The sequence below is a fragment of the Castor canadensis genome, chromosome 3, assembly GCF_047511655.1.
Source record: "Castor canadensis chromosome 3, mCasCan1.hap1v2, whole genome shotgun sequence".
In the NCBI taxonomy this organism is placed as follows: domain Eukaryota; kingdom Metazoa; phylum Chordata; class Mammalia; order Rodentia; family Castoridae; genus Castor; species Castor canadensis.
In genome coordinates this window covers 15759869-15774184 of record NC_133388.1, presented here as the reverse complement: position 1 = coordinate 15774184, position 14316 = coordinate 15759869, and the positions used below count along the sequence as shown (strand labels likewise).

Genomic DNA, 14316 nt, shown 5'->3' with positions numbered 1-14316 from the left:
TATTCAGGAATTGCTCTGAAGAGGTCATGGTTTAGAATGTCTAACTTGAAATCACCCTTTTTTATCAGCTTATTGAAAGAAGCAGAGTTCCACGCTGAGCAGAGGGAACATGAGTTGAACCGCCGGCGGCAGCTTGGCCTCTCCTCTTCTCATCATTCCCTGGATAATGCTGACTTTGATAATAAGGATGATGACAAACACGACCAGAGGCTGCTCAGTCAATTCGGAATATGGTTCTTAGTAAGAAAAATAAATTAATCATTCTCTGCTTTCTTGTTTCTTATTCCAATATTGCACAGATGAGGAATTTGTCCTGTTTTTTTTGAAAAGAGTAAATAGTAAACTAGGGAAAAATTAACCCTTAGAGTAGTGCCATATACTCTGGGAAGGTAGCTCTCAACCCTGGACTGCACATTAGATTTACTTAAGAAAGCTTTAAGAAAAGCAACAATGCCCAGATCCCACTCCAGAATCTTTGAACTTTTTTAAAAAAGTTCCTCAGTTGACTTTATAAACAAGCAGGCATTGAGACCTACAGTGCCAGGGCCTACTCTGGCTGAAATGTACCTTCTTGACAAGAAAAAATTGGGAAGGTGTTGCTAGTGTAGATTGTCAAGTATTGGATTTAGTATAATTCACATGTATCATTTATATACATGAAAATTTTCTTCAAACTTCACTCTCTGCAGGGCTGTATATTTATGGCAACTCACTGTACACCAGTGAATTTATAACCAGATTAACAGTGATTGGAATTGACTGATCAGTGTTTGGTATTGACTGATTCAACTAAAACACTCCAGTGGAGATCAAACACAGATCAAACAACCTAGGGCCAGTGAAATGCACACGTTCTTCAGAGAAGCAGGCTGAATTTTTTTCTCCTTTTTTTCTTCTCTTCTCTTTTTCGTTTTTTCCCATTAGAGACATGAATTTAGTCTCCATATTGATACATCTCTTCTGTGCTTGCACATAGACTTTATTTGAAAAAGTCATTACCAAATTGGGATTTAATTGTTAATTTCACATGTCTTGCTTCAAAGAATTATTATCTAATGACACTAAAGCTGCTACCACTGGGAACTCTTTGAAGGCAGAGACAGTGTGCTTTATTTTTTGTGTTCTTGGACCCTGCCGCAGTGCTCAAAAGATGATTTAAAAATGAATGAATAATATTTTTAAAAATTAATTTGTAGTGTGGTGAACTTAGGCCTCTGAGGTATCAGAATTCTATTACTGTTAACAAAATTCTTACCTAAATTTGATAATTTTGGAACTCAAATATATATAGGTTAGTTTCACCAAGGATACTGATGCAGTATCACTTTATGATCTTAATGTTTGGAAACATTTATCTAGCAGGTTATATAATAAATTTCTTGTAGGAAAAACAAGTTTATTAGAAGGTGAACCCATAGGAGATAATATTGTTGCAATCCATCTGTCCCTGTAGAGAGGAGCACAGTTTCTGGATAAGTGCTCATCATTTATAAAACTATGTTTCAAATAGATTGTCTGGAACACTTCCCCTCTTTTTGCCTTTACATATACGTGTAACAATTTTGTAAAGATTTGTGAAGGCTGAACCAAGGTTCTGCTTTGCCTACTACAGGTTAGCCTCTGCACACCCAGTGAGAACACACCTACAGAGAGCCTGGCTCGACTGGTGGCCATGGTGTTTCAGTGGTTTCACTCCACAGCATATATGATGGATGATGAAGTCGGAAGCTTGGTGGAAAAACTGAAGCCTCAGTTTGTTACCAAGTGGTTGAAGACAGTATGCGATGTTCGCTTTGATGTCATGGTCATGTGCCTTCTTCCCAAACCCATGGAATTTGCTAGGGTAAGTGGAAGCCATCAGCTTGGTCTTAGTTGGCGGGGAGGATTTGGGGAGAAACATCACCTTGACCATGAGAATGTTGTCAGTGTGTGCCTTAAAGGAACATCTCTCTCTCCTTATTTTGGTCAATAGCCAAAGGCATTTAGTTTAATAGCTGAATTTAAATTATATGCTTTGATGTTGGTTTGGAATGGGAATGAATGGCAAGATGCATTTGTAAGGTGTCTTTAAGAATTTAAGGGAATATTCTTTCTTGACATTATTGGTGTTTTTATTATAAAAGTTAACAACAATAACAAACTTTTCTATGGGGTTGTTAGGGCTAAGACCTTTCCTGGTTTAAAATCTGTGGAAAGGCTGTCACTCAATGAATAGTACTTTCTGTGGTTTCTTGTATACTTCTAGAGATTGTGTTAGTATAACAGGGACTTAGAGACTGTTTTTACTAAAAACATGGACTCTTCACTTGGGCCAGCAGATTCCTGATAAGTAACTAAAAACTAAAAAAGCTTGACATCTCTGCCTTCATTTCATATCTTTGTCCTTTGCCTTAAACTTTGGAGCAGATTCCTGCTCAGCTCTGCATGTGGGCCTGTTAATCATTTAAGGAATGCTTATCTAAAGCTGGTTTCCCCCTTCAAGTCTGAAGATACCAAGATAAGAGTAAGGTATTTCCACAGATTACCAACTGCCAGCTTTTACAATATCCTGTTCCAGACCCCTGTAACGGTGCCTGGAAATCTCAGTTATTGTCCTACAACTTCCAGGAATAGTGGAGCCTTGCAGATCATGAGACTGTCCCCCTAAACAGGAGCAATCATCTCATGGGAACTGAATTGCTCCGCTACTTTCAGGATTACAGGTCTGATAGATAAACATCCTGTGAAGCAAATAGAGATTGTCCCCTTGACTGCCCCCCTGAGCAGCAAGAATTTCCTCAGCACCAAGTGGAGTTTGGAAATTGCCCCACAAGTGGCAATTTCCTTCGTACTGAGTGTGTCCAGATCTGAAATGATGATCAGCCAGACCTCAGACTTGACTCTGCATACTTCTTGCCCCGTTCCCTGTACATTCTGGGAAGGCATGTCAGTACCCTGAAGACAGGGCTGAAATACTTGATCTTATCTTTCCAAAGTGATCATACTGAATTTAAATTCCTTTCCTGCTTTTCATCAATGCTTTTCCCTTTTGACTTCTGGGGCAAATGGTGATTTGTTAGGATCCCCCAGAGTTGGGCCTCTGTCCTAGGTGATGCTGGTAACAGTAGAAGGCAACACCCTGTCAAAATGCCAAGAAGTTTCAGAGACTGACAAAATGCTCTGGTTCCGTAGTTAAAGAACAGAGTTCTCTGTGCATATCCTTTTGGTTCTGCCTGAGTGGATCATCGGCTGCAGATACATAGCTAGGAAGCCCCCATATTTTTTTACTACAATATAATTTGGATCTAACTCAGAAAGGTGAATTCCCAAAATCAGTTTTTGGCAGTACATGAAATTTTTTTCAATGTATTTTCTAGGTTTTAATTTTATTTGTGATTTTTTTGTTTCCTTTCAAAAAGCCTTGGAGGTAATTTTCACTTAAAACTGTGCTAAAATAGGACATTTATGGATAAAAAGAACATAGCCCATCTGAACAAGTAGATTTTATTTGATTTCCAGGACTCAAAGATCTGTGCATTTATCAAGATGTACTTCTTTTTGGGTGCCACCTACTGACTCATTTATAAAATTGAATTTTTACATAATAGAAATTTCCCATTTCCTACAATTCTTTTGCCTGTATTGATATGTTTTCTATTATTATTTTTCTTAGAGTAGCAAAAGATTGTTGTGATCTGATTGTGGAAGATAAGAAGAAATTATTATGCTGGTAGGAAAACTTTCCTCTTCCAAATTTCCAGTATTTGGAGGTTTGCAAGTTAACCCACAACAGATTAATTGGAGAGAAGTAATGAAGTACTCTGAATAGCCAGTGATAAAAGATTTGCATACCAAACTAAACAGAGGTTTTTTTTTGTTGTTGTTTTGTTATTATTGTTTTTAAGAACAACCAAGAAGTTGTAGAAGGTTCTTTTTGGCTTTTCAATGCTAATGGGAGAGGCATCTAAATTCATTGGAAGCTCCCTTTAGAGGGGGTTAATGAAGGTGTATTTTCAGAATGCTCTGCTTTAGTCAGATATTAGAAGTTTGGATTACTTTTAGGCTTCTTCTTTAGCTCTAATATTTCACTTTAAAATAATCTTTTATCAACTCTGGTCCCCACATTTCTTCCTTTGGAATGACCCTTGAATAAAGAAGCTAGGTAGATTGGTGTGGAGAGAAGCTTTGGGTTAGAAATTATGAGATAAGAGATTTGCAAAGGGAAAAAGCATGGACTGGCATGAAGAAACAGACAAAAAGATTGATGGAGTACATTGTAGAGTCTCCCTGTTCTTGTAACTTAGTATCTGAAAGGAGATGGGAGGGGACTAAGCTGCTCTGACTTTTCAGTTTTTACTTCTTTATATTAATGTCTGAGTCTGGCCCTTTTAATATTTGTTTAAATAATATGATCTCCCCATATCCTCATCTATTATTCTGCTTCATAGTCATTTACATAATTGTAGCAAGAATGGTAATTGACCAAATAGGATTTTTAAAGTTTACTTTGGATTTATAAAGGTTCTCTTGATGCTAGAAACCAAGCCAAGAACTTGTCATCAGACTTCATCTGTAATACTTACGGATTTGGGTGAATTCCTTTCTTCTTAAGGTCTCAAAAATATTCTAAGATTCCTGGGCCTGTCGGAAGTGACCTTCTTTACTCATCTGTAAGGCTGAGAACCCTGTATACCAAGTATCAAGTACCAAGCTGTTTTTTAAAAAAAAATTTATTAGCATAAATTAGTTATACAAAGGTGTTTCATTGTGATATTTGCAACTTAAATATAATGTATTTTGATCAAATTCATCCCCAGCTATGTTACTCTTTCTTAACCAGTCTCCTTCCCTGCTCCCTCCTTTTTAAAGTTTTTGGTGCGTTTCATTGTGCTATTTTCATATATAGATGAAAAAATATAATGGATATATATATGAAATACATTTTTACATGTATATATATATACATATATATGTTACTTCTATAATGTTCACCACTTGTCAACCAAGCTGTTTTTTTTTTTAAGAGCATTTTGTAAGCACTTCTTGTAGGTTCATGTAATCTCTGATCAGAAGATTCCCAAATTCTTTGAGGCTGGCATAGAAAAATCCAGGTGGAACACATGGATGTTGTAAGGGAGTTAGTAATAGAGTTTATTAAAGGTAAGGGAAAAAGCAATAGACGGGCCAGGTAGATGTAAGAATGTGCTAGAAAAAAGGGATTACAAAAAACAGTGGTGTGGTTCCACCTGGCCAGGTGGGCCAGGTTGGATAGAGAAGCAGGAAACCGAGATTGGGATCTCTGTTTCAATGCTTTTTAAACCTCAGGTAACCTGTGGCTGGGGAAAGATTTGGACAGTTTTAGTGGGTCAGGCTAGAGTAATTGACAGTTACTCTGCATATGCATATAAGCTAACTCATAGGTATTTTAATCATATGCATGGGGTGTGATCAATATTCATGTTTTTTATCTGAGAGATAATGGAGAGCAGAATCATACTGCCTCATACTGACTTTGCAAAGTCAACCTTAGTTCCTAAAAACATTTTTAAATATGGTATTCCACAAAGCCTTGGTAATATGACCAATTTTCCCAAGTATATTACAAGAACAGATTCTTACTGAACTTAAGCAAATAACTATAATGCTATGAAAATAAGACTATTCAACAAGAGTTTCTGAATCATGGAGTAATCCACTAGGGAGACAGAGGTAAATGTTATTTAAAAAGTTATAATTTGCCAAATTTTTGTGAGTTGTAAACAGCTTAGAAGAAAAGAGACCAGGGTGCCTTGTATCCAGAAAATAGAATATTAATAAAATAGCAATATTGCAAACAAAAATCACACCCCCCACCCCCAGTTTTCAACAATTCATTTAGCCTGAGTTAGTAGTCTTATGGATCCATCACCCCCTCCACTAGAATTTGGCAATGTTTACCAAATATTTACCAGTAGTATAATCTGATCTCAAAGTTATTGAAGCAATACCATCAGAAGCCTGTATTCCAGGGTACCCATCACAGTCCTTCCATGGGTTTCAGAAATTTCTTTCTGTTGAAGAAGAAGCATCTGATTAGGAGGTGATCAGAAAACCTTTCAGGAAAGCATCAGAGCAAAACAATAACTATCTGAGTGACAAAAGTCTTAAAATGGCTATAAAGATCTGATAGGAGTTTATTTTGACATAGTGGACAAAGGAATTTTGTTGTTTCTATAACATACAACAGATAATAACTGAAATTATAACTGATGACTTTTTTCCAGCATCCATGAAAAGAAACATAAGTTTATCGTCATAGTATAGGCACTGACCAATTTCTAGGAATTTCATAAAATCCCTGAAATACTTATACTAATGTTAAGAAATGTTAAGCATCTCTCTTTTTGTTTTCTTTTCTTTTTATTTATTTATTTTTTGAGACAGTCTTGCTGTATAGCCCAGGCTGGCCTCAAACTTAGAATCCTTGCACCTCAGCATCCTGAGTGCTAGGATGACAGGCTAAACATCTCTTATTTAATAATGCTTTGCAACACATTAAACAAACCTAGCTTCATATGTATTTTTGAAAAGTGAGAACAAATCTTTTGAGATTTTCAAGAGAGCTTCTGGGAAATCTCAAAGACTGAGACCAATATTTTATTTAGAGTTTGATTTTGGAAAGGCAAAAATTTAAAAATTGGGCCTGGTAACATAGCTCATTGGTGAGCACTCGTGTGGCACAAATGAGCACTGAAAAAAAAAAAAAAGAAAAGTAAAAGGGTTTAAACACACTATTTTTTTTTCATTTTTCTTTTATTATTCATATGTGCATACAAGGCTTGGTTCATTTCTCCCCCCTGCCCCCACCCCCTCCCTTACCACCCACTCCACCCCCTCCCTCTCCCCCCCCCCGCCTCAATACCCACCAGAAACTATTTTGCCCTTATTTCTAATTTTGTTGTAGAGAGAGTATAAGCAATAATAGGAAGGAACAAGGGTTTTTGCTGGTTGAGATAAGGATAGCTATACAGGGCATTGACTCACATTGATTTCCTGTGCGTGGGTGTTACCTTCTAGGTTAATTCTTTTTGATCTCACCTTTTCTCTAGTTCCTGGTCCCCTTTTCCTATTGGCCTCAGTTGCTTTAAGGTATCTGCTTTAGTTTCTCTGCATTAAGGGCAACAAATGTTAGCTAGTTTTTTAGGTGTCTTACCTATCCTCACCCCTCCCTTGTGTGCTCTCGCTTTTATCATGTGCTCATAGTCCAATCCCCTTGTTGTTAAACACACTATTAATCAAAATCACAAATCACTGTGAAATAATTCTTAGTTTGTCATTTAACCAAAATGATATTAAAATATTTCAAAAGTAAAACCTAGGAGCTAACATGATCGTAGAAAAGCGGGGTTGACTTAAAGATGGGTTGACTTGATGCCCTGAGTTCATCCCCAATTCTGCAAAAACAAAACAAAACCAAAAACATTGCTCTTTTAACATTGAGAAGACTTGATTCTTTTGAATAATCCAGGACATGATAAAGGCAACATGAAGTATAGGAAGTTATTCTAATAAAACACAAAATCTTATTTCTCCTTTAGTTCACTCAGGCTGCTGTCACAAAATATATTAGACTGGGTGGCTTATAAACAACAAACAGTTACTTCTCATAGTTCTAGAGTTCTAGAAGTCCAAGATCAGGGCAGATTTAGTGTCTAGTGAAGGCCTGTCTTCTGGTTCATAGATACTGCTTTCTAGTTGTGTCCTAACATGGTAGTCAGAGTCAGGGCAAGGCAACTTTCTAGGGTCCCTTTTATAAGGGCACTAATCCCATTGACAAAATTCTACTCTCATGACAAAATCACCTCTCTAAAGACGGCACTAAAAGAGTAGGAGTCAGGAACAAGTTAGGGAAGTCTCCAATAACTAATTGAGAGTCACACAATAAAACAAAGGAAGAAAGTTAGTCACAGAATGTTCCTGAGCTGGATAGCAAAACAGGATGACCTTAAGGCTGATCTACACGGAAAGGAAGGGAAGGAGCAAGAGGAGAAGCAGTTTGAGGACTATTCCAGGAGTTTGAGAACCAACCTCCTCTAAACTTCATTGTTTACTCAAGTCATGGCCATAAAAGGAGCCAATAAACCTGCATTAGTTCAATGCCTAGTTAGCATGTAAAACTGGGAAAACCTTACCTTGATCTCTTCCCTGCACTCACCTAGGAAGCTGCATCTCAGCTTCCCAAGTAGTTAGGATTACAAATGTGAGCCACCGGCACCCAGCAGTTTTGTTATTTCAAGAGAGAAAACCAAACTCTTAATTTTTCATAAGTACAATGTTAATATTAAAGCTCACTGAAGAACCTTGTAATAAATCCATTCAATGTCTGTCATAACCACACCAAATTCTTAACTTCTCTCTCTCTTGACCTCTCCCTCTCTAGCTTCCTCCCAGCCAGGTACAGAACCTTTATAACTTTCTATATCTGTTCAGGTTTTTGTCCTTTACTTTCCTTTCTCTCATATTGGAACAACTACTGAATAAGTACTTCAGGACTGAATTACTCTTTTTCTTACCTTAACAATACTTTGCAGAGTTTTTTCCTTAACTCTTATTATTGTCAATGGTGTGATTTATACATATTGATTATAATTTTCAACTCCTATTAACCTTTACTGTCCAGAGAAAACTAGGAAGTAGAGAAATGTGAATTGCCTGTCATACATATTTGCTAGTATTCTGTAGTGTATTAGCAATTTTTGTGAATATACCATCTAACAACTTCCAGAAATAAATCTTCTTTGTAGTACAGTTTCTCAGTGGGGCAAAAAAGAAAATGTTTATTAACAAACCCAAATTTCTTTCTCTATAAAAAATAAGAGATAAAAAGTAGATAAATTTATATTCAGTAATTATTTTAATATTTTATCTTATTTAGAATAAATTTCCATATTCATTGAATGTCTATCATTTAATTTAATTTAGTATATCCTTAATGTCTTAGGGTTCCTAAAAGATTTTGGAAACTATATCTACGCAGACATTGTGAAAAATAGTTACTGTTGAAATAAAATTTGTCAGAATAATGATTCAAGTTGATTAAAATCAAATCTATATAATCTAAAACCTGTAAATATACCAGTCTGTTTGACTAGTAACCTTAAGTAGAATCAAAATGCAACATGCTTATCATACTCAATACTAAGAAACAGCTAGGGGTTTTTATTAAATAAAAAATATTAAGCTAGTCTTATTTACCAAAGATTTAGTCAAATCATGTGAGCTTAAAAGCATTTGGGCTAGGCATGGTGGTACAGAGCTGTAATTCCAGCTACTCAGGAGGCAGAGGATGGAAGATCACTGTTCAAGGTTGGCTCTGGAAAAAGCAGGTGACCCTATCTAAAAAGCAAAAGGACTTGGGGCATGGCTCAAGTGGTAGAGCGCTTACCTAGCAAGCTCCAATCCCTAGTACCTCAAAAAAGGGGGGGTATACTCAAAATGGATCAAGGATCTTAATATCAGACCCCAAACTCTTAAGTTGATACAAGAAAGAGTAGGAAATACTCTGGAGTTAGTAGGTATAGGTAAGAACTTTCTCAATGAAACCCCAGCAGCACAGCAACTAAGAGATAGCATAGATAAATGGGACCTCATAAAACTAAAAAGCTTCTGTTCATCAAAAGAAATGGTCTCTAAACTGAAGAGAACACCCACAGAGTGGGAGAAAATATTTGCCAATTATACATCAGACAAAGGACTGATAACCAGAATATACAGGGAACTTAAAAAACTAAATTCTCCCAAAACTAATGAACCAATAAAGAAATGGGCATGTGAACTAAACAGAACTTTCTCAAAAGAAGAAATTCAAATGGCCAGAAAACACATGAAAAAATGCTCACCATCTCTAGCAATAAAGGAAATGCAAATTAAAACCACGCTAAGATTCCACCTCACCCCTGTTAGAATAGCCATCATCAGCAACACCACCAACAACAGGTGTTGGCGAGGATGCGGGGAAAAAGGAACCCTCTTACACTGTTGGTGGGAATGTAGACTAGTACAACCACTCTGGTAAAAAATTTGGAGGCTACTTAAAAAGCTGGACATCGATCTACCATTTGATCCAGCAATACCACTCTTGGGGATATACCCAAAAGACTGTTACTCCAGAGGCACCTGCACATCCATGTTTATTGCGGCACTATTCACAATAGCCAAGTTATGGAAACAGCCAAGATGTCCCAGCACTGACGAATGGATTAAGAAAATGTGGTATCTATACACAATGGAATTTTATGCAGCCATGAAGAAGAATGAAATGTTATCATTTGCTGGTAAATGGATGGAATTGGAGAACATCATTCTGAGTGAGGTTAGCCTGGCTCAAAAGACCAAAAATCGTATGTTCTCCCTCATATGTGGACATTAGATCAAGGGCAAACACAACAAGGGGATTGGACTATGAGCACATGATAAAAGCGAGAGCACACAAGGGAGGGGTGAGGATAGGTAAGACACCTAAAAAACTAGCTAGCATTTGTTGCCCTTAATGCAGAGAAACTAAAGCAGATACCTTAAAGCAACTGAGGCCAATAGGAAAAGGGGACCAGGAACTAGAGAAAAGGTTAGATTAAAAAGAATTAACCTAGAAGGTAACACCCACGCACAGGAAATCAATGTGAGTCAATGCCCTGTATAGCTATCCTTATCTCAACCAGCAAAACCCCTTGTTCCTTCCTATTATTGCTTATACTCTCTCTACAACAAAATTAGAAATAAGGGCAAAATAGTTTCTGCTGGGTATTGAGGGGGGGAGCGGGAGGGGGTGGAGTGGGTGGTAAGGGAGGGGGTGGGGGCAGGGGGGAGAAATAAACCAAGCCTTGTATGCACATATGAATAATAAAAGAAAAATGAAAAAAAAAATAAAAATGATGATGATGATGCCAAAAAAAATAAATAAATAAATAAAAATAAAAATACATTTTCCATGGTAAAAAAACAAAAAAAAAAGGGGGGGGTATTAGTTCCTTTGTTTCTGAGAGTTTCAGCAATATTAAATTTATATAAGTACTTATTTTTGATATCCATTTAAAATAGGTTTCTTTAAAAAATTACAAAATAATTTTAAGGGATTTTATAAAATACTATCTGGAGGTAAGAAGTATGTGTGTATGTGTGGGGGTTAATTGTGCATATCAGGAGGAGAAATAAATGTCTTTTACATCAACTGGTATAAAAGTAAAGTAAGTAAGGCAAAGGAGCCCAATTCTGAGGCCAAGAGCCAGTTATTTCCCTGAAGTTTGCATTTTACAGAAAGGATCTCAGGTTCCTGGGAGATGTTTAGAGTGAGGGTTTTTAAGGAGCATATTTGCCTTGCTAGGTTTTGTTTTGGACAAAGAGTAAATTCTCAGGACTGTGTTAAAGCAGGTATGTTCAGGCAAGTGGGAGGTGGTGAACAAAATTCTTGTCTTGGGAGTCTGTGGTCTTACAGGTTCAGACAGAGGGCTAGTTGACAGGAGGGCTCCAGGAGCTGACTGAGTAGTGCAGACCTTAGTATTTGAGTGTCTCTTTCTCCTCAGAGCAGGGAAGTCCCTTTTCCACTGTTCTGGACTTTTTATACTATCTGGAGGCATCTTGAGGTGAACAGGGAATATTTGGGATTGGCAGGAAGGATGGGTGGGCTTGGGGTCACTTCTAGAGCCATATTTTCATTTTTTAAAGACAATTTTTTTATAATTCTTCAAAGAGTTGGGTGAGGGTTCAATAATTTTAAGGGGCTGGCCTGCCCACCCAACTACAGTATTTTCAATTTGCTTTTTCATGTCTGAGAAAAGATTTCCTACTGATGTAGAAAACAAAAGATTTCTATGTTCTACAGCTCCTGGATTCAGAGCTGTGGGCTTTGGGGATTTTTTTAAATAAATCATTTCAGAGCTTTTAGGCTGCCCTCTGATCACAAGGTTTTACTCCAGCCCATTTAATCTGAGAGAGAGGCTTCTGTACAAGCTGCTGTCAGGTGTTGAGTGTTAGCCTTTAGCTGGGCCATTTCATTTGTAGGAAAGGGGTAGAGAGGAGTTTATCGTGGGTATGGACTTTAATTTCTCTTCTAAATCTGATTTCTGGAACCTAGTTTTGTTAAGGGAGTCTTCTAGGGTACTTGTGATACTTTTTTGTGTGTCCTTTCAATTTGACCTTCTTAAATGAGTAAATAGGACATTTGTTTAGGGTGAGTGCTCTCTAAAAATACTTTCATTCATTTTTGTTTTTTCTCTTTTTTTTCAGTGCTGGGAAGCCATTGAACTAAGTCTTGTGCATGCTAGGGAAGCATTCAACCACTGTGCCCTGCCCCTAATGTCAGATACATATTTTTTGAGCATTTCAAAGTTGCCACCCTGTTCCCCTCATTGATTTTTGTTTAAAATACTCCTAAATGCCATATTATCGTTGCCAACAAAATACCAAACCTACAGAAGAAAATCGAAGTCCCATCTTCTTCACCAGGTAGTCAGCTGACTGGAGTCATAGTAGAGGTGGAGCAGTTCTGTGCAGGTGTTTAAGTCATCTCATTTTCTACTCTTCTCTTAGAAATGCTCTTCCAGCTGATACCGCGTTGGTTCTCATGTTGATAACTACCCCTTCTAGGTGTGCAGTGCTATTCACAGATGTTCAGTAGCACCCCAGTCCTGCTAATTAATCTGGTGTATTATTACCATAGGATCCCCTTTAGTTGTTGTTCATGATATCATTTCTTCAAGAACTGTTCTTCTGGAGACATCTGACTTAAACAATGGGATTCTCAAATCTCTAGTAGTCGTTGGTAGCATAGCTGTAACTGACATCCTTCCCATCCTACAGGTGTGGTCACTGTCCTTATCCAGCCTCTCTTGCCCATGCTTCACACCCTGAATTCCAGACCATCCAGTACTTATTCCCATTGCTGACAGCTACACAGCCACAGAAATGACATGATTTATACAGGCATTGGTCTTAGATACCTCTACTGTCATTAGCCATCCTTTCTGTTGCTGTTACACTGCTGCCAAAGTATAGATTTCTACCAGCATTTCCATCTTCCCAGAGAGGCAGCTATAGTCTCCCACCTTCTAGAAGGCATAGTTCTGGATGGCTTGACACTCTGAATCCAGTGCATGTCCCATGCTGGTTAAATTTTTCTCATGTCTGGTCTTTGCCTGGGAGTTGTTGTAGATCTCACTGGGAATGTCATGCTGGTGGGCATGCTCCCATACCCATAGTTTTTGCCTCCGTTGAAGGAGCTGATGTTATTACATAGTGAAAGACCATACTCCCTTCCTCTTAATGTTGATCAGATCTGCCACAGTTCTGATGATGGTGTGGACCCAGAAGAAGCTGAAATTTGGGGGTATGTTGGTTCCCACTTTCACTGGCTTAAGTGGCACTATCCATGTTGTGCCAGTTCTAGTTCTTGGGGGATATCTGATGGACACCAGGCATTCATGAGAAAGGGAGGATGTCCTGTATCCCAGCTGTGACAACTGTTTCCCCCAAAGGGGCCAGTAGCAAGTCTGGCCTTGGGGGTAGAAGAAGCAAGTCCATACAGTGCAGGAGCAGCAGCCAAATCAAACTAGATAAGTCCCCCCACCCCCATTGGCTCCTGCTCTGGATTCTCAATCCTGTGCTGTGTCTTTATCCCTGTGCTGGCTGATGTACTCTCATGTCCCAGTCCTACCTGAAAATTCTTTTAGATAAAATATTTTTTCCAGATAAAGGGTCCATAATCTGGTAATTGACAATTTAGGATCTCTGTGGTATACCTGATCTAAAATGTGATTCAAAACCAAGAAGCTGGGAGTGTGGCTCAAGTGGTAGAGCACTTGCCTAGCAATCACCAGGCCCTGAGTACTGCCAAAACAAATAAGCAAACAAATAAAAAACAAGTGAAAACAAAACCAAAAGCCTTTATATGGCTGAACCATCAATTACATAGCCAAAGGAACCTCAGTAATGATATAGTATAGGATCTTAGCTTAATCAGTATTAGCTCTTCAGATCTATGTCTATAATTAATAGCAACAACAAAAATCCCAGAAATTAAGTTACTTCTTGAAAATAGTCAATCATCTGTTTTTTTTTTCTATCATTTTTACATTTATTACATATGTATACATTATTTGGGCTACCTACCCCTTGGGGGTGTTTTGATCAATATAACAATAAATAGATATTTGAGCTTTAAAATAAACTTGATTAATTTTTTGGAATAACCTAATATTCTAAATATAATTAGACACTTAAAATTAAGTTCATTGGGATGGGAGTATAGCTCAATGATAAAGCATGTCTTACCATATGCAAGGCCCTGGGTTCAATACTCAGCAC

The 14316-nt window shown here is 37.6% G+C and overlaps 1 protein-coding gene across 30 annotated transcripts in view; it reads left to right on the top strand.

Moving 5' to 3' along the window:
* Positions 1-14316, top strand: part of Unc79 (unc-79 homolog, NALCN channel complex subunit) — a 261091-nt gene that overhangs the window by 119786 nt on the left and 126989 nt on the right. For all 30 annotated transcript variants that reach the window (XM_074067276.1, XM_074067275.1, XM_074067270.1 and 27 more), the window contains 2 exons: positions 69-240; positions 1613-1843. In XM_074067276.1, coding sequence (XP_073923377.1) covers positions 69-240; positions 1613-1843 — 403 coding nt within the window. The remainder of the gene's footprint in view (positions 1-68; positions 241-1612; positions 1844-14316) is intronic.